The sequence below is a fragment of the Diorhabda sublineata genome, chromosome 7 (genome assembly GCF_026230105.1).
Source record: "Diorhabda sublineata isolate icDioSubl1.1 chromosome 7, icDioSubl1.1, whole genome shotgun sequence".
NCBI classification, from domain to species: domain Eukaryota; kingdom Metazoa; phylum Arthropoda; class Insecta; order Coleoptera; family Chrysomelidae; genus Diorhabda; species Diorhabda sublineata.
The window spans coordinates 2,473,522-2,497,832 of NC_079480.1; the positions used below are offsets into that span (position 1 = coordinate 2,473,522).

The 24,311-nt window shown below is 31.5% G+C and overlaps 2 protein-coding genes across 2 annotated transcripts; one reads left to right on the forward strand and one right to left on the reverse strand.

The window, feature by feature from the left end:
• Window positions 1-11,354: 11,354 nt before the first annotated feature.
• LOC130446653 (claspin) lies at window positions 11,355-19,337 on the reverse strand. The gene is made up of 15 exons (XM_056783023.1): window positions 18,908-19,337; window positions 18,368-18,852; window positions 17,375-17,539; window positions 17,097-17,320; window positions 16,040-17,001; window positions 15,345-15,983; window positions 15,141-15,283; window positions 14,962-15,063; window positions 14,307-14,531; window positions 13,961-14,249; window positions 13,754-13,870; window positions 13,042-13,247; window positions 12,609-12,989; window positions 11,625-11,795; window positions 11,355-11,564 (listed from the first exon to the last, which is right to left on the reverse strand). The coding sequence occupies exons 1-15, from the start codon at window positions 19,218-19,220 to the stop codon at window positions 11,433-11,435; spliced, it is 4,554 nt and encodes a 1,517-aa protein (XP_056639001.1). The 5' UTR covers window positions 19,221-19,337; the 3' UTR covers window positions 11,355-11,432.
• On the forward strand, window positions 19,301-20,741 carry LOC130446654 (dolichol-phosphate mannosyltransferase subunit 1). The gene is made up of 3 exons (XM_056783024.1): window positions 19,301-19,894; window positions 19,952-20,162; window positions 20,219-20,741. Exons 1-3 carry the CDS (start codon window positions 19,683-19,685, stop codon window positions 20,627-20,629), a joined length of 834 nt encoding a protein of 277 aa, XP_056639002.1. The 5' UTR covers window positions 19,301-19,682; the 3' UTR covers window positions 20,630-20,741.
• The last annotated feature ends 3,570 nt before the right edge of the window (window positions 20,742-24,311 follow it).

Below are 24,311 nucleotides of genomic sequence, written 5' to 3' on the forward strand. Positions count from 1 at the left end.
AATAGGTAAGAGACAATTAACGTTGGGAATTCTTACAATATAACACAATCAGTCAAAGAGGGTTTCCCTTGTCCCGTGTCGATTCTCGGCAGGATGTTCGGTAAAGGATTTCCATTAATTGGCAAGTAGAAGTCGACAGAAGGTTTTTCTCTGTAAACGGAGGATTACCGTCATCCCTATCTCTAGCAGATATTAATTTTATTTGATAGAAAAATCCACAAATTGTTCACTAATCATATATACCTATAAATATTAAAAAAATTGATGATTTCCATTCCGAGTCCGTTCAGGCGTTCTACCCAACCGATTTGCTTAATTTTTTTTTCAATGAAAGATATTGATGCACAGATCAGCCATCAACCATCGGATTTCATCTAATTTTCACCATTCTCAAGTTATACTCAAATGCGATTTCCCCCTGTACATTACTTATTGGAGTTTTTCACATACACACGTTCTATCCTCAATATCTCAGGTTCCAATATAGCTACAGAGTTCGTTTTGGTTTAAGAACACTCGCTGAAACACCTTCTTTCTTTTGAGTTTTTGAACACTCAAATCGGTTGAGTTGGCGAGGAGCTAGGTGCGGACATTCAATGTGGAGTTATGGATTTTTGTAGGTTTTTGGCACAATTTTTCTACATTCAAAGATCTATATCTCAGGTTCTAAAATAGCTACAGAGTTCGTTTTGGTTCAAGAACACTCGCTGAAACAACTTCTTTCTTTTGAACTTTTGACCATTTAAATCGGTTGAGTTGGACAGGATCTAGGCGCGGACATTCAATGTGGAGTTATGGATTTTTGTAGGTTTTTGGCACAATTTTTCTACATTCAAAGATCTATATCTCAGGTTCTAAAATAGCTACAGAGTTCGTTTTGGTTCAAGAACACTCGCTGAAACAACTTCTTTCTTTTGAACTTTTGACCATTTAAATCGGTTGAGTTGGACAGGATCTAGGCGCGGACATTCAATGTGGAGTTATGGATTTTTGTAGGTTTTTGGCAATTTTTCTACATTCAAAGATCTATATCTCAGGTTCTAATATAGCTACAGAGTTCGTTTTGGTTGAAGAACACTCGCTGAAAAACCTTCTTTCTTTTGAGTTTTTGAACACTTGAATCGGTTGAGTTGGAGAGGAGCTAGGCGCGGACATTCAATGTGGAGTTATGGATTTTTGTAGGTTTTTGGCACAATTTTTCTACATTCAAAGATCTATATCTCAGGTTCTAAAATAGCTACAGAGTTCGTTTTGGTTCAAGAACACTCGCTGAAACAACTTCTTTCTTTTGAACTTTTGACCATTTAAATCGGTTGAGTTGGACAGGAGCTAGGTGCGGACATTCAATGTGGAGTTATGGATTTTTGTAGGTTTTTGGCACAATTTTTCTACATTCAAAGATCTATATCTCAGGTTCTAAAATAGCTACAGAGTTCGTTTTGGTTCAAGAACACTCGCTGAAACAACTTCTTTCTTTTGAACTTTTGACCATTTAAATCGGTTGAGTTGGACAGGAGCTAGGTGCGGACATTCAATGTGGAGTTATGGATTTTTGTAGGTTTTTGGCACAATTTTTCTACATTCAAAGATCTATATCTCAGGTTCTAAAATAGCTACAGAGTTCGTTTTGGTTCAAGAACACTCGCTGAAACAACTTCTTTCTTTTGAACTTTTGACCATTTAAATCGGTTGAGTTGGACAGGAGCTAGGTGCGGACATTCAATGTGGAGTTATGGATTTTTGTAGGTTTTTGGCACAATTTTTCTACATTCAAAGATCTATATCTCAGGTTCTAAAATAGCTACAGAGTTCGTTTTGGTTCAAGAACACTCGCTGAAACAACTTCTTTCTTTTGAACTTTTGACCATTTAAATCGGTTGAGTTGGACAGGAGCTAGGTGCGGACATTCAATGTGGAGTTATGGATTTTTGTAGGTTTTTGGCAATTTTTCTACATTCAAAGATCTATATCTCAGGTTCTAAAATAGCTACAGAGTTCGTTTTTGTTCAAGAACACTCGCTGAAACACCTTCTTTCTTTTGAGTTTTTGAACACTCAAATCGGTTTAGTTGGCGAGGAGCTAGGTGCGGACATCCAATGTGGAGTTATGGATTTTTGTAGGTTTTTGGCAATTTTTCTACATTCAAAGATCTATATCTCAGGTTCTAATATAGCTACAGAGTTTGTTTTGGTTGAAGAACACTCGCTGAAAAACCTTCTTTCTTTTGAGTTTTTGAACACTCAAATCGGTTGAGTTGGAGAGGAGCTAGGCGCGGACATTCAATGTGGAGTTATGGATTTTTGTAGGTTTTTGGCACAATTTTTCTACATTCAAAGATCTATATCTCAGATTCTAATATAGCTACAGAGTTCGTTCTTTTCTATTATAATGATTTCTGATACTTATTTTAATGAATTCGATGCGTGCGAAGCCGCGGGTGAAAGCTAGTATTATATGAATTGGAAGTCTTTGCCAGGTAGAGTATGAACGTTTTCGTAGTGGGATTGTGGCAAAATATGAATTATGAATCTGCCAATGTTTTGACAACTGAATAAAACTGCACAAAACGTCTATTTTTAGAAATAATATATATTGTCAAATGTCAAATTCAACGCCATCGACAACCAACTAACCTCACCTAACCTATGAATTGCAATTTCACTTATAAAAACTTAGCCTATAAAATTTAATGTCATTTGTATTCAAACCAATAAATATTCAGCTCTATCCATAACGACCTAGCCTATTATAATTTAATAATAACTAATTAATCAATCTTCATCATCATTCACATCAACCTAGCCTAATCTAACCTATAAAAATTTAATGTCTCTCATAACCTAACCAACGAAAATTAACAACGATTCCTATAACAATCATAACCTTTATACTTCTATCAAGCGTCAATTTGAATATTGATTTTTGATTTTAATGTCATTTAAAAGATACAACGCCGCAATTCTCAACTAATTTATGTAAGTAATTTTCATTATTGTTAAACTTTCATACTTATTTTTATATTGTACTTTACCAAAATTCAATCCCGGACGATTAATACGAAGATTTAGTACACTTTGGTGTTAAATTTTGCCACAATCCCACTACGAAAACGCATTTCTATTGAATTTCTTAATATGTAAACTTTACTGCTAAATATTGATTCAATTTCCTTAAGTCATTATAATATGTTTACAGTGAAGAACTTTTTTTGGATAATAAAAAAAATTTTCCATGCGTTAGTTGAAAGTATTTGAAGTAATGGCTTCTCTTCTTCGCAATTTTTATGAGTAAAACTATAAGAAACGCTCTTAAATTGCACGTTGTTTGTGAGAAACATCCCAAAGCAAATTTCAGAGAAAACCTACTTACTAATTTTGATAGGGATGAAATCATTCGACCAGCAAAGCCCTATTAGGAAAGACGTTAGATACATAAAGAAGGGTAATAAATAATGAAAAGAAAAATAAGGAGAAAAATTGTGTGGTATAACTTTAATACAAAAACTACGAATGTGGATCAACTAAAAAAAATAATGACATGAAACTATTAATGGCGTTATCAAATATACCTGAAATCGTGTGACAGAAAAATCAAGTTTGAAATATTAAAGATATGTGACATTTCCAGAAGAAACTCGATTAGTTCGATTCGACAAATAAACAATTTTTAGCCGAGAAATGTCGCATCATATTTTAAATGATTTATAGCTTCGGAGAATTATAATACAGGGTGTCTTAACACATTCCTGCACCGGAAACAAAACACGGATAATATTTGAAACATTATTTTTACTTACTTTTACTATATCAAGGCATAATCAATTATTAACCCCGTTCAAATCGGAATAACATCAAAAACGCGCCAGGAGTCATTTTCTGTTTTTTTTTTTTTTGATCGAGAAATTGATTAAAGTCTCATTCAAATCGGGTCAAAATTGAGAGAGACGTTTAATATTTAAATCTATAAAATTATTCATTGCTTTCAAAAAGTTAGTTTGCAATGGATGTCTGAGAATCAAATCAATCTGTATAACTACATTCATAAAATCCATTTTTGGAAAATAAAATCGATAAAATGACGCGTTTAATCACGTGACATTAAACATTAATCAGAGAAGCGTATGGAAGCGTGACGTCACACCTCGCGAAACGCCATGTTATATAAATTGAAAAGGTTATTTCGACTTTTCAGCAATTATGCTTAAATTAATTAAAAAAATTTATTTCTTTTACTATACATTTATAAATAGATTATTCTGCTTATGACTAAGAACAAAATGAACTTCACAGAAATAATTTGTGGTATCAGTTGATAAAGTAAGAGTGTCTTGACTCCTTGTCATTTTAAACCACTTTCTTCGTATTTGTTTATTGTTTGGAACGTATATGAATAATTTGTTAGCTGTATTTATCGTTATACTTTCACATTAGGACACTATACAGTATTTATTCATTATTTATCAACAAACACAATTAACTGTCATAAACAAACATGGCTGTTTCGCGAATAGTGACGTCATTCAAGACGCCATGACACTCTTGGCCTTTTTCGCGGTCAATTTCAAATTTATTTCTCAAAACTCAAAATACTAACGTAAAAACCCTATTTTTTTTAAATAATGTGTTATTAGGGTGGCTTAGATGATAAGTATTTCCACATTTTGTCAATTAGTCTATTATTCGATGCTGTATAAATAAGAAAAAAATATAAATTGTGAGACTTACCTTTAGAGATGAATCTTCAGAGAAAAATAAAAAAATTCGGTGACAGGTAGTACATGGTATAAAGTAGATTTAAGGTGAAAAGAAAGTTTAAAGTTTATATATATATATATATATATATATATATATATATATATATATATATATATATATATATATATATATATATATATATATTATTATTATTTATTGATAGCTAAACCGATACAGAATTAATTAAAACAGATGTCGAAGTGTCGTCGATGGCCGCCATTTGGAAAGGATCACCACCGTCGACGTGTTAAACAAAGATATGACAATTATAGAATATGATCGACGAAGAGCCTCTAGTTCTATAGTACTTTTTCTTCTTCCTTTTTTAAACAGCTCGTTTAAAAAAAGTTTAAAAACCATTCTAGTGCTGTTTTTCTTCTTCTTCTTCTTGAGATTAGAAAGGCCTCAGCTGCCAGGGCTATTCGGCCTGTTTGCATTGTGAATGGACGAAAAACTTCATTCGAAGTCTTGAGAAAACTATGGAGAAAGTAAATACTAGAGCTATTTCATATAAATGTAATACAATATGGACAGTTTGTATAAGTGGAAGCTGTTCCGATTAAGGAAGACAGAATGGCCACGATTTCTCTATCCTCCGAGGATCCAGCTCGGTTATGCGCATTCTCAAGCATGCGCAGTATAGAGAAAGTGTCTCGAACGAGAGAGAAAATGAATATTGTCGACACCGTAATGTAGAGACGTTTTTTCCCATACCAACTGTTCATATAGGAGTATTACATATATGGAGCTATTTAATTAACAGTTTCAATTAGTTTATATAATTCCTTGTATTTTTTATATTCATTTAAACTGATGTGAAGTTGAATATCAATAACATACTATAAAAAAAAAAACATTTCTTGTTTGGAAAATTATAAAGCTAAAGCGACAGAGACTACAAATTTTAGAAATAAACGACCAATTTACGTACAATTTTCTCTTAGATGACCGCCCTTGGACATCAAAGGAAACCACAGTCGTTAAAAAGACAATTTCTAACAATGTCACACGAAGTTAGAGTCTGCATGGAAAGAAAACTGGTGCAGAGTCGGAACAAGATGAAATTATTCAAAGGATATTTTAACAAATTGGAAAACTGCATTAATTTTTGTTGAGATTGATGGATTTGACAGAAAAATATGTCCAAGGCTCAATTTAAATGGAATAAGATCAAAAAAGTGAATAACTAAAATATACTAAAAAAAAAACGATAAAACTTTATTATATTTGACAGTTGTTACTTAAGTTTTAAGATATGGCAACACTGATGTGTTGACATTTATTTGTCAAAAAGATTTGTTCGCGTTGGATACCCCATAATTTGACAATCGCTCAAATAAAGCTCGTGTCGATTGGTGCAAATGAGTGTACACCCTACAGTCCTTTATTGGCCTCTTATTTCTGCAAATCAAAAATAATTTTCGAGCTCAACGTTTTTCAACACCTGAAGAAGCGGTAGATGCATTCAGATACATCCAATCATAAATATTTGTTTTTATTTGTTCAATCTCGAAACTCGAAACTAATCTATTCAAACCACTCTTGACATTTGGTTGTGATTCTTGGTTATCAGACAAAAAAAACGAAATAAAAAGAAGTGATAGTTCTTGATAGACTTTTGGGTTTTGAATTCTTGTTCATAAAAAGTATTTAATATAGGAAATAAGTTCTCAAATGATAAAATGTATTACCACGAAAAATAAAGAAACTCTCCCTGCACTGTTATTCCAAATGAAAAATTACCATTGTTTCGTCAAGCTTCTAACTAAAACGAAAAAGGTGAAGTGCGCGATATGGGGCAGCAATGATGTCGACCGACCGCCGACAACCGGAGATTGTCTTTTGTTTGCTCGGTGGTTAGGACACACCAGGTTTTAATAATACACATGTCCGTCAATATGTTTGTTTTGTACGTTCAAGTTGTCTTTGATTCGGTTTTAGCGAAACAAACAACGAAATTTTATATAAGCATCATAAACATCTTTTATGTATTAATTGTAAATTTAATTAAAATACCGGGGGAGGTATAATTGAAACGAATTGCAGACTGTTGTCCTCTAGGTTATTAAATTCCACTTTTTTATTGTTTAAAATTTTTTAAAGGCCGTACAATATAATTTTTAGACATTGTACAATTATTTTTAGAAAACTGTGTATTGAAAAAAAAATGATTTGAAGAATTTCAAATTGCAAATAATAATAATGTACTCAGAATTTGAGGTTATGTCAGATTATAATTTGTCTAAATCGTTAATTAAATGAGAAGCTTAACTGAAATAAATTACACTAACCACTAACCAAAATCTAACTAAATTGAGGGTTTTCGAAAATATATTTAGGACAAACAAGAAACACTAATTTAAGTCCAAGAACTCTTCCACAAGGAAGAGCGAAGTGTACTTACATTAACCCCACTTAATTCGATTTTGTGGCGTCATAAATTGCAGTAAGCGTGAAAATTTTCATCTTGGAGACATTGACAAAGAATAATGGTTATATTAAGTCCATATTTCTTCAATCTTGGGTGTCGATATACTTATTGCTCTTAAGAAGCTATTCAAATTTTATTCACTTTATAAATTTTACAAAAAACATCATTATATATTATTATGTTTGAATTGTACTATAAAGTGGGGTAATATTAAGTACTTTGTAACGTCAGAATACAGTCTGGTAGATTTGGTTAGGTAGACCGTCCTATTCTTTGTGGAAAAGTACCTAAGTTAAGTTAACAACATAACCTCAACATTAGAAACTTCTCCATATGTTAGTTGATTCTTATAAGTAGTTCAAACCAAACTTATCGGTATTTTTTCGAAGTAAATCCAATCATATGTCAAATATATCAACTCTTATTAATATATTTAGTTATTTGAAACATTACCGATTACGATGTCCATCAATTTTCATAGTTCCATAGTTAATAAATAATTGTAAATGATACAACTATTTTTTAAAACACTATGTATGAATATGGTATTTACACTAGGTTTCCAAATGATTACGGTTTTTTAATTTTTGTATTTTTTAATTTAAATCATTAAATCGACTCTCATGGGGTTATTGTTTTTGACAAATGGCATCACTGACAGTCAGTGTGAAATGTCAAAAATTATGCCGTAAGTACTTCTGAACAAGCATAAAATTGTGATGTGATAAAAATTGTGATATTTTGAAACACTATTAAAATCAACACTTGAAAATAACTGGATACTACACTAAATATGAATATCATTTATTTCAGTACTACTTTGTACAGAATTTTTGAGAAAATCTTATAATATTGCCACAATTGTGCCATAATTTCTTGACAAACCCTTGACAACGCTGTAACTCATGCAAAGATCAAAATAGAAGCATCCATATCTCTGAATTAACTGAAAACTACAAGATAATGTCATCACAACAAGTAAGAGTCTGCATTGAAAGCATGTCCTGACGCCTAGAAGCTGAAATTTTTTCAAAGGTAGCAGTACTAAATATTAACGGTAATTTTATTAGACTCGTGTGATATATATTTTACTTTTATACACTTTTCTTACGCAAAATGATGTTTATATGATTCTAATAATACACTCTAGTAAATAAAAAATTCTTACAGGGTCAGTAACCATTTATTTCTTCAGCTAAACTTTTTGATCTACCTAGTGTTTATGAATTCCCGGTATGAAAAGTTTGATGTACTTAACTGTTACTTAATGTATTTTGCAATGATTTTGGACGTTTTAGAAACAATAAACGATTCGTTGACTGTTGTGATAAACATTCGATTCGATTAGAAAAATGTATAGTTTTCAATACATAATACCGAACGATGACACCTCCTAGAAATTTCACTATAATAAAAACCACTAAAAGCAATAATAATGTCAAATTTATATCAACATTATCGCTCTGCTCCTGATACAGGTCTTCAAAATCAATTACAGGCTTCAAATGAGTGGAAATAGATCCACTTGTATACTTTTCCGAGTAATAATCATTTTCTTGAACGAAAATGTCATCAAAATTCGTTTTCCATATAATTCTGTCATTAAAACTTTCTTCCCGCACTAATTTTATAATATATTTGTTCTCCTTTACTTGAAATTTGATAAATTTGATCATAGGATAGGATCTTAGAGTGCACTCTTCCACTATACCATTATACAAAGACACAAAAGAATTTTTGGGATTTTCTTGATAGTACCAGTAATAAAAAGTGTCCTCTGTTACATCGAAACATTTTAATTGGGAATAGATACAAAATTTTCCATTTGGTACCTGTATAAGATCCTTTATAAAATACAGGGTCCCGGTACTACGTAGAATATAAAAATCTTTGTCAAGAGGTAAATATTCCCAAATTATAGAATTGAATGTTGTTTTCAGTGCAGCCTGTTTAATTACAGAAACTGCATTGAAATTTCTTATTCGACGTTTACATTCATTTATATCGTAATAACAAACAGAATATATTGTTGAGTTTGTAGCCCAAGCAGCATTAACTGTATACACTTTTTTGAAACATTTTTGTTTTGCACACACTTTACATTTTACATTAAATAAAATCAAAACTAAAAAAACTATTTTTATGTTCATTTTAACTAATAGTTAATTCATTAAGTACACCATAATATTCTATATATAGATATAGAGATAAAACATCAATTATTTCCGCCTTAATTACGGAAATACTCGAAAATACAAGGGGGCATAAAAAGTATGGTGAATCTGGCAATCAAATAAATAAAAATATGTTCTATGGTTATAGATAAATTAAATGCCATATTTTCAAAACGTGAACGAAAACCAAGGATAGACTAAGATAATATGAAATATTGGTAAATGTAAATTACAAACGTTAAAAGCAGAAGGAAAACTGAAAGCGAGTGTTTAAAACATTTTAAATGAAATCTCGCTTGCTAATACTTAAAAATATAATTTATCAGACAGATATTTAACAGACGTGATATGCTAGTTGCCTACCTGGTAGGTATTACTATCAGCATCAAGAAAAAATTAATAAACCTTATGACGCAACATATTTTATGAGTTATTCACTAACAATACTTGTAGATTTATTCATTATTAATATTTTTGTAAGATATTATCTCCGGCTTCTCAGTAATAGGCAACTAGTAATACTTTCTTGCAGCAGTGTAAACCTGGCTATTTTATTTGTATTAGTGTTGTGTAGAGAGGACTAAGAAATTGATCAATTGTCATCTGGTGGTCATGATGTGAGGTCTTGTTTAATTTTTATTACTGTATATTAAATTAAATAATTAAAGTCCAAATAATTAATAGTGTCTAATTTTTTTATTCTACAACAAATCATCATAACAATTATTAATTATCTTATTTATTTTGTAAATATGTGTATACATACAAATCACAATTATCGAAAAATCGTTTGATATAAATAGGCGCTTGTTTATCAGCGAGTAAGTCAGTAGATAATTTAATGTAATCTCAAACACATCGGGATATACAATTGAACGGTTTGTTATTAGGACATAGTTTAGTTAATAGTAAATAGTATAGAGTGCTTAGTGTAAGTAAAAAAGAGTAAGATACATCGTGTGTATAAATCGTTGAAAAATATAGAGTTTGAACTTTTATTTAAAGATAATCTAAGCTTAAGTTGACTATCAAAAGTGACGTTTTTATAACACATTACTCAATAAGTCGTGTAACTAACTAAGAAAAACACATTTTTTTGCCAAAAGTCGATTTTATTCATTAATGTAATTTCCTTCAAGGGCACTACAATCATTCCAACGCTTCTCTAACTTCTCGATACCATGCTTGTAGAAGGATTTGTCATTTGTCTCAAAATAGTCTTCAGTTTCAGCAATTGCTTCTTCATTTGAGCTGAATTTAATGCCGGCAAGCAAGAATTTTTTTGAGATTAGCAGTTACTGGGGATTAGATATGGACTATACGGTGGATGAGGAAGCATTTGAAGTGTAATTCATTCAATTCAACCATCCTGCCCCTTTGCATTCAAACGATCCAACAATTGCATGTAGTATGTGAACAATATTTCATGCACATCCCTAAATACTGAATCCATAACCTTCCCAGCTGACTGTTGTGCCTTTGGACGCTTCGTGAACGTGGTTCACCGGCTGCAGTCCACTCAGATGATGATCGTTTTGATTCCGGAATGAAACAGGGCAACGACTTTGTAAAAAGCTTTCTCGTGATCAAATGTTCATGCATAATTGTAAACACACTGTATCTTTACGGCCTCAGCTATCTCACACAATTTCAATTTACGATTAGGTATAACCGATTTGTGGATTTTTTTGATGATTTCTGTCGCAACCACCTCAATTGGACGACCAGAATGTTCACTGTTAGACCAAGTTTAAATTCAGCAAACCAATAACAAATGGATCTTTTGGATAGAGTAGATATAATCTATGAGTACCTTTTTACATAAAATTTTTCTAAAATGTCTTTAACTTCTTCTTTTCCTCTCCATCCTTTATACTCTATGTGATACTCTTGTAGGTTCTTCAAATACAGTCAGAAATATTCAGATCGCAAAAACACTAGTTAATTTTTGATAAATGTAAAGGCAAAGGAAGAGTTACTAGGGAAATAAGAAAGTTTTAGCCTCGTTATATTTTATTTATAAAATAATTCAATAAAATATACAAATAAATACTAAAATTTTCTAAATTCAGTCTAAGAAATTGCGAAGAGTTTTGATTTTGAGCTAAATTTGTTCTTTTTCTTCACTGCTGGACTTAGATTATCAGTTAAACGTAACTTCTTTATAATCTTTGGTGTACCATCTACAGCCTTTCTCTTTTTACTCTACAACATAAAAATAGAAATGAAAATTTCATCTTTATTATGGAATCCAATAAAACTCACTAAAATTGACAATTTTTCATCTGTTGCTTGAACTTCTACTGTTTGAAAGAGGAAACTTTTCGAATTTTTCACCTTCTGGACAACTGTTGTGGTGGTAGTAGATAATTTGTTATACTCGGCCAATTTTTGTAACACCTGATCACCTCTATTAAGGAATGATCCTCTTTTATGCTAAAATCAAATATTTTTTAAAAAATTCCAACATTTCTGCCCACCTGCAACTTTTATACAGTAACATTATCGAAATTTATTTTATTATTTAAGAATGTGCAGATTGCTATTGATTATCATTGTTTCCAACATTTTTATACTGAAATAATGATTTCTCATGGTCCCTGCTCCTGCAGGGCACTTGGAATTTCGCCAGATTTTCCGAAAGCATTGTTTAAGACACCTGATTAAAGATCAGGTGTCTTACGATTGCTTCCGCCTTGGATTAAGCCCTGAAAAATGAGCAGTCCTTTGCATCGGTGCCCCTTCTCATGTCCACGTAGGCATACCCATTAGACGCCCTCATCAACGATTTCTTGAAGGATGCAGCTGATTGTAAGATTATAACAAAGCAAAGATAGAATATTTCTGTTTTCTTTCCTTTGTTTCAGATGAGTTTTGGATCCCTTCTTACTTTGACTATCTCAAATCAAAAAAGCTACAAATATTGACTCGACAACACCCAAAATGCTGAAAGAACTACCATAAAGTGTTCATAATACCAATTTTCATAATTAAAGAGATTATGAGACTACAATACTGTCAAAATAATGAATGATACTTGTCCTACGCCAGGAAAAGAACCACCTAATTAATATCCTTACAAAATTAGAGGTTAGAAAATTTATAAACAGTTTTAGACCAATTAACAACTCGGTTATTCCACATTACTGTCGATAAAGGTTGAATAGTTACGATATGAAATGAAAAGGCAAGAAGAAAATATAAATAAGGATATAGCAAAATAAAAAATTTCCGTTAAAAAGAACTTACCAATAAACTGAATTGTGTTTTCGTACTAGAACTGTCATTTTCATCTTTAGTTTTCTCTAATAATGTATATCCTTGTGGGTTACTCAAACTTTTTTGTATAACTTTGTGCCCCAACTTCAATATTTCACTTTTACTTAACAAATCAATATCATCGTTAAATTCTTGAGATTGTTTTTCCTTTAAAAACATTTCTCTTTCGTGTCTTTTTCTACGCCATTGTTCTTCGCTTTCATCTTCATCAAAACCAATTTCGTCGTCGCTGTTTTTCTTAGTATCATCGTCAATGTTTTGAGAATCTATGTTCTTCCATTTAAATTGTCTCTCTCTACCGCTACCATGTAATTCTCCATCATCCAACAACATTTCTTGCAATAATTTCACCTGAAACATTTTGTTTTAGTCATATTTACTAGGAATAATAGTTATAACATACTTCTCGAGTATCATCATCTAACATTCTTCTCATATGTATCCTTTCTAAGTCAGTTCTCATTTGCTTTTCATCGAATTTTTCAGTATCGCCTTGTTCAAATTCTAATCTGTCCAAATCTTTTTCGTCTTCGTCCGCACTGCCCCATTCCGATTCGGATAATTCGGCCTCGTCCTCGAAAAAATCGGTCAATTTTATGTTTTCAGTCTCTAAAATAAAATGGAAAATAATAGTTATGCTAAACCCGCCTATCTGGAGGTGCAAAACACTGTTTTCCTCTTTTATAATCTAACCTAACCAACTCCACGCCTCTCTAGGAATATAACATTGTTTTTCTTTTCTATAAACCGCCCCTGGAGGTAAATAATAATATTTTTCTCTTCTATAAGTCAGCCCCATGCCTCTAGAGGTATGTAACACTCCTCTATAAACCATCCCCACACCTTTGGAGACATATATCATTGTTTTTCTTTTCTATCAGCTGCCTATGGAGGTACATAACACTGTTTACCTCCTCTATACTCCATCCCCATGCTCTTGCAGGCATACAACATTATTTTCGTCTTCTATAACATCCCCACGCCTCTCAAGGCATAAAAAACTGTTCTACTATTCTATAAGCCATCCCCATGACCTGTGAAGGTACCTAATGCTATTTTTCTCTTCTACGAAAACAAATTGTACAAAAAATAGTTTATCTCACAAAAAATGTTACCTTTTTCATATTCTATTTCATTTTCCTCTGAGTCATAATTGATATCAGCTATATCTACATCATCACATAAATTGATCTCCTCCTCATCTTCTCTTTCTTCTTCAGAACTATCATCATCTAAAATAAATGCAACCAAATATAATTTTCAATAAATTTTGCAATTTTGACTGAAAATAATGCCTTTCATAATAAATCCAAGTGATATACCTGAAAAAGTCAATTTTTTTTGGTTTTTCTTCTTCTTTACTTCTAATACATTTTCATCATCATCAGAATCTATTACCCCTCCAGTTCCTGCCACTTCTTCAGGTTCTCTGATAGCCTTTGGCGAATGATTCAAAATTGGAGAATCGAATTTCTTCTTAAAAGCTTCCATCTCTTCTTCATTTAACAACTGAGATATTACGATGTCTTGGTCCTCATCCAAAGTCTTCACTTCTTCAACAGGATTGAGTAGATGACTAACACAAGTTTTAGGAAAACCATTGGAAGATATCTAAAAGTAATTCCGCCAGCACTTAATTGCAGATTTTCAGTTAATACTTTGAAATACCTGAGTAATTCCAGTGAACTCTCCTGAACAAACATCGAGAAGATCTTGAGTAGATGGAGCTTCTTGTGAATGTTCTGTACAAGTACTATGGTTTTGCGAGTTGAGTGGAACAATTTGACTGACTCCCTGTGCTGTATCATGTTCCGTAGTTGAAGTTGAATTATCTGGCACGAACACTTGGGAGTTGGAAAAACTTTCAGAACATAACTGTGCCATAGCCTCAGCCTAAAACATACAAGTAATACTATAATAAAGCTTTTTTCTTCCCGAAAACTGCTTCTGATATTTTTTGTTTAAAATTTTTGTAGTATATAAAATTGGAAACACACTTCAAAACTGATGTCTCAATTTCAATTATGTTTCATGCATTCGTTGGAAATTTTGTAAACTGAAGTTTTTAATCCACTCAACTGACACCTCAGATTCTTTCTATTCAATAAAACTGAATTTAAAACATTCAAAAATCAATCATTTTATTTGCAACTTATTTGATTATCACTCATTTTGTGGTTGTCCAATCATCAATTCAACTACTCCGACTATGTTGATAGTTGGCTGATGTCGGTGGTTTCAAGAGTACAATTTTTTTATTACCGAGACGTACTGCTGTCCAGATTTGATTTTTAATCAAATTGGAAAGAAAATTGTTATTCACCTGTGAATTTGTTATAACTGAATCGGCGAATAACTTCTTCTGAAGTCTATCATGCCAGTTCGCTTCCCTCAGAGGTGAAGGTACGTTTGTTGGTGACTGCACCTAAAATTATAAATCGGAACAAATTTAATAATTCATTCATCTGATTATTCAAACATAAAAATATCATTAAAACCAACCTTAGAGGCCGAATTTGTCAAATTTTGGAGACCCGTAATATAAGAAACTGGCGTTAAAAATTTCAAATCAGATTTTTCTTGAAAAGTCTCCCTTACGGGAGTTTTATGGTTTTCCAGTTGATATGATGGAATATAATCTTCCTCTAAAAATAAACAAAAAATATTTCTCCAATAAAAACTGTGATTATTCATATAAACACTTACGCTTTGTTAAATTTTTCTCCTCATTGCTTTTATTCAACTTATCAACAATTTTACTAACAACAGATGTTGTTTCGGTATCCTCATCATCGTCGGAATCTTCTGTAAAACCTTTAATTATACGCCTTAGGGGTTTTTTAAAAGTTGTACTTTCTCCCTTATAACAATTGTTTCCATTTCCTTTATTTTCACTACTTTTATTGAAATCTTCAATGCCATTCTCTTTATCAGAATTATCTTTAACCATTTCGCATGTTCTCTCCTCATTTTCTTCCATTTCCTCTTCATTATCTGCATCTGCATCAACCGCTTCTTCGTCTTCATCTTTGGATTCAATTTGTTCTTCATCTTCAATATCAGTTTCTTCTACTTCATCATCGATAAATTCGGATGTTTTTCTTTTCGGTTCTTCTGTTATTTTGTCTTCTTCGTCTTCATTTTCGCTTGATTCTGTCATTTCTTCTTCCTCATCATTATCAAGTATAGGATCGTCAATACCGCATTCAGACCTTTCGTCCTGGTAAGGATCATCATCCTCAAGAACGTTTTTTACTTCTTTCTTAGTCTTATTTTCCCAAAGCTGTTGCTTTTGTTGGGCTATCTGATTTTGTAGCTCATTTCTGAGTCTTTGTAAACGAACACCTGAAAATTTATATACTTCGTATTATTTATACAATATAAATGAGATTGGAAGGTACCTGGTTTTTCCTCAATGACTGTATCATCTTCATCATCAACATGAACAGCAACTGTTTCTTTATTTATTTCACCACCAATTTCCACATTCACTATATTTACTTTGACTTTATCTTTGTGATATTGCTTTTTGGCAGTGTGTTTAGCGAATCTTTCCATAAGTTGAACAACTTGAGTCGGTTTAGCAATATTATCTAAATCAATGATATTGTTAGCACTACTGCTCAAACGTGGCTTGATGTTTGATAATCTTTCTTTCAGTAGTTCCATTTTTGAACGTTTTGGTTTTTCTTGGTAAGGAGAGTTGTTCCTGGTGAAATTTTCAATTTCTATATCTAATTCTAACAAATCTATAGTTTGTTGTTGTTTTTCAATTGATTGTTCTTCTAACTGACCTAAATTTTCATGTCCTTTATCAACTGATTTTGGCTGATTGTCTAATTTTGTTATTCTTTCCGAGTGTTCGTCCATATCATCAAGATTGAATTCATATTCCATTGATTCCTGATCATTTCTATTGTCAGATTGATTATTTTCTCCTACTTCTTTGTTTATTTCCGATCCACTGTTGTTTTTGTTATCAGGTTCATTCATATTAACAGTTACTTCCTCATCTACTTGCTCCACCTCAGCAAAAGTATTGACTGATATCACCACTTCTTGAGTATTAACCTCTGTATCAATAATTTCCTTCATTTTAAAGTTATTATTATCTTCTTTATCATCAATTCCCTCATTGTTTGTAATACTTTCATTTTCATCCAAAGATTTACTATATGTATTCTTTAATTCTTCATCTTTGCTTATCACAACTGAATCTTCCTTCTGAAGTGTCTCATGTACATCATCATTTGCAATTGGTTGAGTTTCTGATTCAGGAACATAATCTACATCATCCTTGTCTTCATCACTGTCAGATTTGTAAAATTCTTGTACTTCTTTGTGTCTTTCTTCAAATTTCTTTCTGAGAAAGAAAATCAATGGTTCAATAAAATGTCACCGGACAATTATTTTATCGACAATGAAGGGTCTATTAACAAACCAATTTATGTTACTTACGATACAACTTCCAATTGCTCCATTGTCATTTTAATTGCAACAGATGGTGGTATTTTAGATGCCAATGGTACTGTTGTGGCAAGTTTTGGTCTCTTTGCTAAAAATTCTTTCAATGAATGGGATTTTGGTCTATGATAAGGCAAGGATACATTTGATTGTCTGGTCATTCTCTGCGATTCTGAAAAAATTTCTCTCCTTTGTTCTAGTGCTTCTTTCCCAGTCATCTAAAATTAAAAAATTATAAAAATGAACTGAAATACATAAAAAAATAAAAATACCTTCTTTGGCCCATTTTCTTCTTTCGATTTAGGTTTTTTCTTGTAGGGAATAGGTTTATGATCTTCATCCGACATACCACGTTCCAAATTACTTTCATTATGATCATTTTCATTAATTTCATCAGCAGAACTTTCTGAATCACAAAGAGCTGCCCATCGGGATGACTGAATGAAAAATCAAAAAAAAATATTAGTACAAATATTTTCCTTACTAAGTTGGAATTTCTGGAAGTGTTGGTGGTATTCATATTGAATACACTCTTTATTACCTAGGAGCAGCTCCAGTATTTATTTTCAGAGGGGGGACATGGAGAGAGGTACCGTCCTTCTTAACAATTTAAGGGGGTTCCAGAAGCAGACCACTCGGAAGAAAATTGGAAATGTTTGATGATTTTGTTGTTGAGTGTCTATGCAAATAGCTTATAGAGAAGAATCTTTACTATCACCTTTACCTTAGACAATATTGAAAAAATGTTTTGGACAACTTTCACAGAAAAAATGCAAAATACTCAGAGACTGAAATCTTGTTTCATTTAAGTAATATCATGTTTACAGAAAGATTTCATCACTTATAAAATTAGGCAGAAACAGAACCTTTGAAAAAATTCATGATTCAAATTTTAATATTTGAAATATTCTGGCCCTCCCCTTGGATTCACCCCTGTTATTGCCACTACACCAACAATTACGGTGTTCAGTGCCTGAAGGCAAACATTTTATCATCCATTTATAGCTATCAAAACTTTGGACAGGATAATTGTGGGTAATTACGGGTACAAAAATTTAGGTAATTCTAAAGTGACAAATACTAGCCACATTAGATAATATAAAATATCTGGAATTGGATGTTTTCACACATGAGGAAGAAGCTGACACATAATTACAAATAAAAATCTGTAATTATACACAAAACTATCACTAAAAAACGAAATACCACTATATTAAGCAGCAGAGAAATTTTGATTAAATTTAGATAATTAACCAGTTAATCACCTTAAATACTGTACTTTCTAGAACTTCTGATTCATTATTACTTCCATGTGTTGGAATGTCTTCATCATCTGTGTCACTATCTATAATTCCTTTTCTATTACTCTTTGGCTTACTACTAGTACCGATTTTATCAGAATTTTTCTCTTCTTCATCATCTGACTCACTACTTGAAATGCAAGCTTTCTTTTTAAAATTGGTACTTTTAGTAGCATTTAACTTTGAAGTTGATGTGTTGTCTTCTAATTCACTATCTGAACCTGAATGTTTATTATCTGAATTGGTTTCTAGTAAATCGTTTTTACTAGAATTCATATTCAAATCTTCACCATCCAAATTATTTCTAATACTGTAACTGCTATTTGCTTCTTTTTCGTAACGGGATGAAGATTCACATAGTTCATCTTCAGAATCACTTTGAAACGTATCGCCCAGTTTCTTAATTTTGATTTTATTTGTGTCAGATGGATCAAGATTATCTGTAATGCCTAGAAATTACAAGCAAATTGAAATCTACAACAAAAAACATTTATATGAACTCACTTTTCAATTCAGTATCGTCATTACAAATATATAGTTTCCCTTCACTATCCGAATCACTTTCCACAATTGCAATACGTTTTCTTGGTTTATGTTTTTCAAGTCCATTTAATGTAGAGCTTTTAGAATTGCCATCCTCTACTACTTCTAGATGCTCTGTATTTTCTGATTCCTTACTCACCACTTTTTTCTGATTGAGATACTGCGAATAATTTTCACAATTTACTAACTTATTTGCATCGATAGTTTCGTTAACATTATCACTTTCAACTTGAAAGTTGTCGCACTTATTATCAATAGCTAATGAACTTTCCATGGCTAAATATCAGCTGGGTAGCATTAAGTATACTTATTTATAATGAGAACTTTGTTGTTGACATGATGAACAATAATAATTTAACCTAACAATTCCAAATATTCCCGCTTTGTCAATAAATGACAACAGACATGTCTCTTCTCTTTTATGTTTAACCGTAATAGCACAATTATAAGAGTGTCTGAAGTCAATTAACGAAGATATAATGTAATTTTCATAATTATACAAATACGTATTTTTAACTTAACTCTGAAATTTTTTAGTATAATTAATATTTTGTTAATCTAGGGCTAGATAACTTATTCATATATGTATTTTGGGTTGCCTAAAGATTTATCAAATCTCCATAAGTTCATGTTTTTTAGTTGAGGTTATGTTATTATTTTTAATTTAAATACGTGAAACGTCACCGGGGTTGTGTTTTTACAGTTCTTCAAAAAATGCTTTAATCTTATCAAATTTATGCGGAATTTCTATAAACAGATTTTGCCAGTAATTATTGTATTATTAGTATCATTTTTATATAAGTTTACAGAAAATAATTTTGAATACAATATGTCTGAAGAAAAACATTTAGATAACAAAAGCAAATACTCAATTCTCTTACCTACGTATAATGAAGTGAAAAATCTTCCCATCATCATTTATCTTATAGTAAAATATATGAGTAGAGGGTAAGACATATTTATTTGATCTTTATTTTAAGTACACATTTACAATTATCAATTTAGGAACTATGATTATGAGATCATAGTTATAGATGATGGTAGTCCAGATGGTACATTAGAAGCAGCAAAACAACTCCAGGGAATTTATGGTGAAGACAAAATTGTGCTAAGGCCACGAGAAAAAAAATTAGGTTTAGGAACAGCCTACATACATGGAATTAAACATGCTACTGGCAATTTTATTATCATTATGGATGCTGATCTAAGTCATCACGTGAGTTGATTGAAACAAGTTAAAATTCAACTTATTTTTCATTTTATTCGTTACAGCCAAAGTTTATTCCCAAATTTATAGAAAAACAACAATCAGGATATTATGATGTAGTATCTGGTACCCGTTATGTAGGAAATGGAGGTGTATACGGCTGGGATTTCAAAAGAAAACTAGTTTCACGGGGGGCAAACTTTTTAACTCAACTTTTACTTCGACCCGGGGCCTCAGATCTCACAGGATCTTTCAGACTCTACAAAAAAGATGTACTAGAAAAGCTCATTAAAAGTTGTGTTTCTAAGGGTTATGTATTTCAAATGGAGATGATAATTAGAGCGAGACAATTGAATTACACCATTGGGGAAGTACCAATCACTTTTGTTGATAGAGTTTATGGAGAATCAAAATTGGGAGGATCTGAAATAATTCAGTTTGCTAGAGCTTTGTTTTACCTCTTTGCTACAACATAAATGATTGAAAATTATTTCAATTATAGTTTAAGTTGAATTGTCTTCTTAATATCTGTATCAATATTTTCTTGTCAAATCATTTGAATGTTTTGAATAAATATTTTTTATGATAGTACCGAGATTTTCTAATAAATAATTCCTTATTTTATTGTATTCTACTTTATATTGATAAGTAAGCATTTGCAAATGGATTACACTTTGTGATGTAGGGGAGCGTTGGACACTTTTCCCAACAATTGGAAATAAAACTGTCATTTTCATAAAGATATAAATTTTTACTTTATACATCATTAGCAGATTCTAAAACAGCAGGCAGAATTGGAATAGGAGTGTATGAACCCAGATCCGAACACTTTAAAAACCTGGGCAACACGCCAAGGATTTTTAAGCGGGAATATATGTATCCGGTTCAATCTAGATAGGAACTATAGCAAACAGAAAATCATCATCCTGTCTGGTATCAAAGCAGCCATTAGAGCTCCAATATCACAAAATCCAAACTAGTTTGGGAATTCCTGGACAAAACAAGCTAGACAAGAAAAATGAATTCACCTTACAATGGATTCTGAGACACACCAGAGTGAAGGGAAATGAACTAATAGATTGTCTCGCAAAAGTAGCGATAGACAAACCCTTCATAGGGCCTGAAACCTTTTGTGGTATCAGCTACAGAACAATAGAAAAATCATTGGAAAAAAAGTTAGGTCGAGTAGGTATTGCAGATACTGCTCTAAGTGGGATAATAATCTGAATGTATCAGCCTAAGTAGAAACAATCTACTACTAACAGAAAACCTGTCTGGGTATTTTCACCTATATTATTCGAAGGTAGTTCAGAACTCATAAATTTTCAAATATATTTTTGTTTATAATATTTCTAAAAAAGGCATATTTTCAAGATCTAATATCACAAAAGATGAAATTTTGAGAACTATTATGAAAAAAATTTGGAAATTTATTAGTTATAATCTTGTTAGGACAAAAATATTGTAAAAACTTATTTCGATATTCAAGTATAAAATGTAGACAGAAAGGCTTTTGAAATGATAATTTGATAATCCTTCAATTATAATAATAATCTAAACAAACATGAAAATTAAACTTTTTTGCATACAAAACTAGCCAATTAAAATGTTATATTTCAAGTAATTATACCCAATTTTAATAAAATTCGTAACTTGAACTTCATAATACATCCCTTGCAGTTAACTTAATATTGTTTTTAACCTGCAGCCATCTATTAAAACATTTTAAGTCCTTATGAGGATTTCGAAACAAATGGATCACATTAATAGATTCTCATTTTTATACACAACATTTATTGAAAGTCATTTTTAAAAATTAACCACAGCTAACACCTTGGACAAATAAATACTCTATTTATTCGTCCAGGCTAACACAATACATAATCAAAAGTACACAAAAACACGAGCACAATTAAATTAGAATGTCTACCAACATTAAATTATCCAGCTTAGCAGATCCATCTAGGACTCAAAACTTGAATTACAAAAATGATTCAACCTTGGGCCATCTGTGTGAAACGTTCATAAAATAAGTAGTTTGTGGTCCTAGATTATTGTACACTTTGTAATTAGAAACTCTTGAATTTTTGTATCCAGTTCATATTTGCTTCTGTAAATAAAATATTTCTCGCTAAAAATTTAATTATCAATACAGGTTGTACAATCTTCGTTTTCAAATTATAATGATTCAGGTAGGCAATTTTGAATACAGGTTTTTGGTTTTTAATTAATATTGGCACGCCACTGGCGTATTGTTCACGCCTTCGCGCATCGAAAATTACGTCATTGTACCAAAATTATCGTGATCGGTCTCTATTAACACGTCGGCGACTTATTTAATGTATAGATAACGATGAACGACATTTTGAACACCTAGGACGTCACTTTTTACGTAATTACTTATCTAGCTTATTAAAACTGTGTAAGACCGTGGGGCACGGCAGAGATGAAAATTTTTATACTTACTATTTTCATAACTATTATGATTTGTTCTTATTCCCATTATTTATTAACCCACTCCGTTACCTTCGTAACCAGATCATAAATATAAAACCGTGTCTAGTCCCAAGCCCGGAAAAAAGAGTAAGTAAGTATCGATAGAAGGCGTCGAATGTATAAGGAAATATATTGAAGAAGAAACAGGCGTTAGACTTTTTATGTATGAAAGAAGAAGATTTTATTTCTAAATATATTCTCGTGGTGCTCATGGTTATAAGTGGAAATCGCATATAAGAAATATTTTGAGGTTAAATTATTTTAAATTCTAACATATGAAATTATTAATTGATACCTATAGAACGATATTCTACATGACTCCATAATAATTATTCTTTTATATTATAAATCTTTTTCATATATACTAAAGCTCATTTATTTGAAATAAACATTCTGACCTACATTCTACTTTCAGTCTGAGGAACGTTGTTGCCAGTTTTCTCACCAAAAGAATCTTTTGGTGTTAAAAACCACTTTCCAGTGAATCACATCTTTATAATGGCTTCCTAATGCCATTCATGAATTTTAATACCTCAAGAAGAATTCCCTCTATATTCATTTTCGTAACAATGTTACTAGAAATTGCTACAGGTTTTTAATTATGAGATGCTTTTTATAGCAATGGTTATAGAATAAAGGCAGATTGACATAGTGCAAGAAAACTTGAGAAAGAAATTGCATGCAATTTTTCCAAAAGTCAAAATTAATATTTCACGTCGTTTGACGTTATGTCAGTCTCTCACAAATCCCTAACCTCAAACTTTGCTTAACTTTTTTTTGACAGCTACTAGACTCCTCCCTAGAATTTCAACTTGCACGCAAAAATAATTCTACCGAATGAAACTATCAGCTGAACTGCAACGATCCTTGCAAATGAAGGATTTTTGCTGTAGTTCTATATAACAAGCTGTTATTAGTAAAATATAATCTTTGGTTAATTATCTACAGATTTAATTGATTCTTTCAGACAACTAATCCAGTTTCTGTTTATTATAAAAATACGTTCATGATTCGTTCACTATCTCGAATCGCATTAAAACTAATAAGGTTTCCCAGGGGTAAAGTAAATTCCTGGTTTGAGATGCGAACGTGAGAATGCAGGAAAAATATGACTAATAATTTATATATTCCAGACTAACGATGGTTTCAATAACGCTCATTAGTTTGTACTATGTATGTTTTCGTGAATGAATTGAAATCAACCAACACCTATTTGTTGAAAAACCATTTATACGTGAATGTCATGAAATTAATCTAACCTAAGCTCACAATGTTCAGAAATTTATATTGAGGGTCGAACTTTATGTTTTTGAGGTTAAGTTGTCTATCGTGTAACGTAACGAACTAAAAATTGAATTAAAAAAAGAAATAAAATGAACGGTTGTAAAATTGAAGGGGTTTCTATGTTTTCTATTAATGCCGAACCGGGGCATCTAGGCCCGTAGTTCTTCCAATATCAATTGCAGAGTATAAAAACTCTTGCCGACCATTTTGTTTGATCTACCATAGGCGTAGATACCTCATTTTATAAATTTATTATTTTATGCGAGAAAGTATTCGTTCAAACGCAATCGAATCATTACAAATTGGACGGTATTATACGGTGTTATTAGAAATTAGAAAAAAAAATCATTATTATACCTCTTTAACTTGCTACAACTG

Excerpts from the sequence above, each read along its gene's own strand:
- LOC130446653 (XM_056783023.1), bottom strand. The coding sequence starts at position 19,220 with ATGGAAAGTTCATTAGCTATTGATAATAAGTGCGACAACTTTCAAGTT. Across the intron at positions 17,540-18,367 it reads TAGAAAGTACAGTATTTAAG|TCATCCCGATGGGCAGCTCT; the intron begins GTGATTAACTGG and ends TTTTTCATTCAG. Across the intron at positions 11,565-11,624 it reads ATGAAAAATTGTCAATTTTA|AGTAAAAAGAGAAAGGCTGT; the intron begins GTGAGTTTTATT and ends TTTATGTTGTAG.
- LOC130446654 (XM_056783024.1), top strand. The coding sequence starts at position 19,683 with ATGCGGAATTTCTATAAACAGATTTTGCCAGTAATTATTGTATTATTA. Across the intron at positions 19,895-19,951 it reads GTAAAATATATGAGTAGAGG|GAACTATGATTATGAGATCA; the intron begins GTAAGACATATT and ends TTATCAATTTAG. Across the intron at positions 20,163-20,218 it reads ATGCTGATCTAAGTCATCAC|CCAAAGTTTATTCCCAAATT; the intron begins GTGAGTTGATTG and ends TATTCGTTACAG.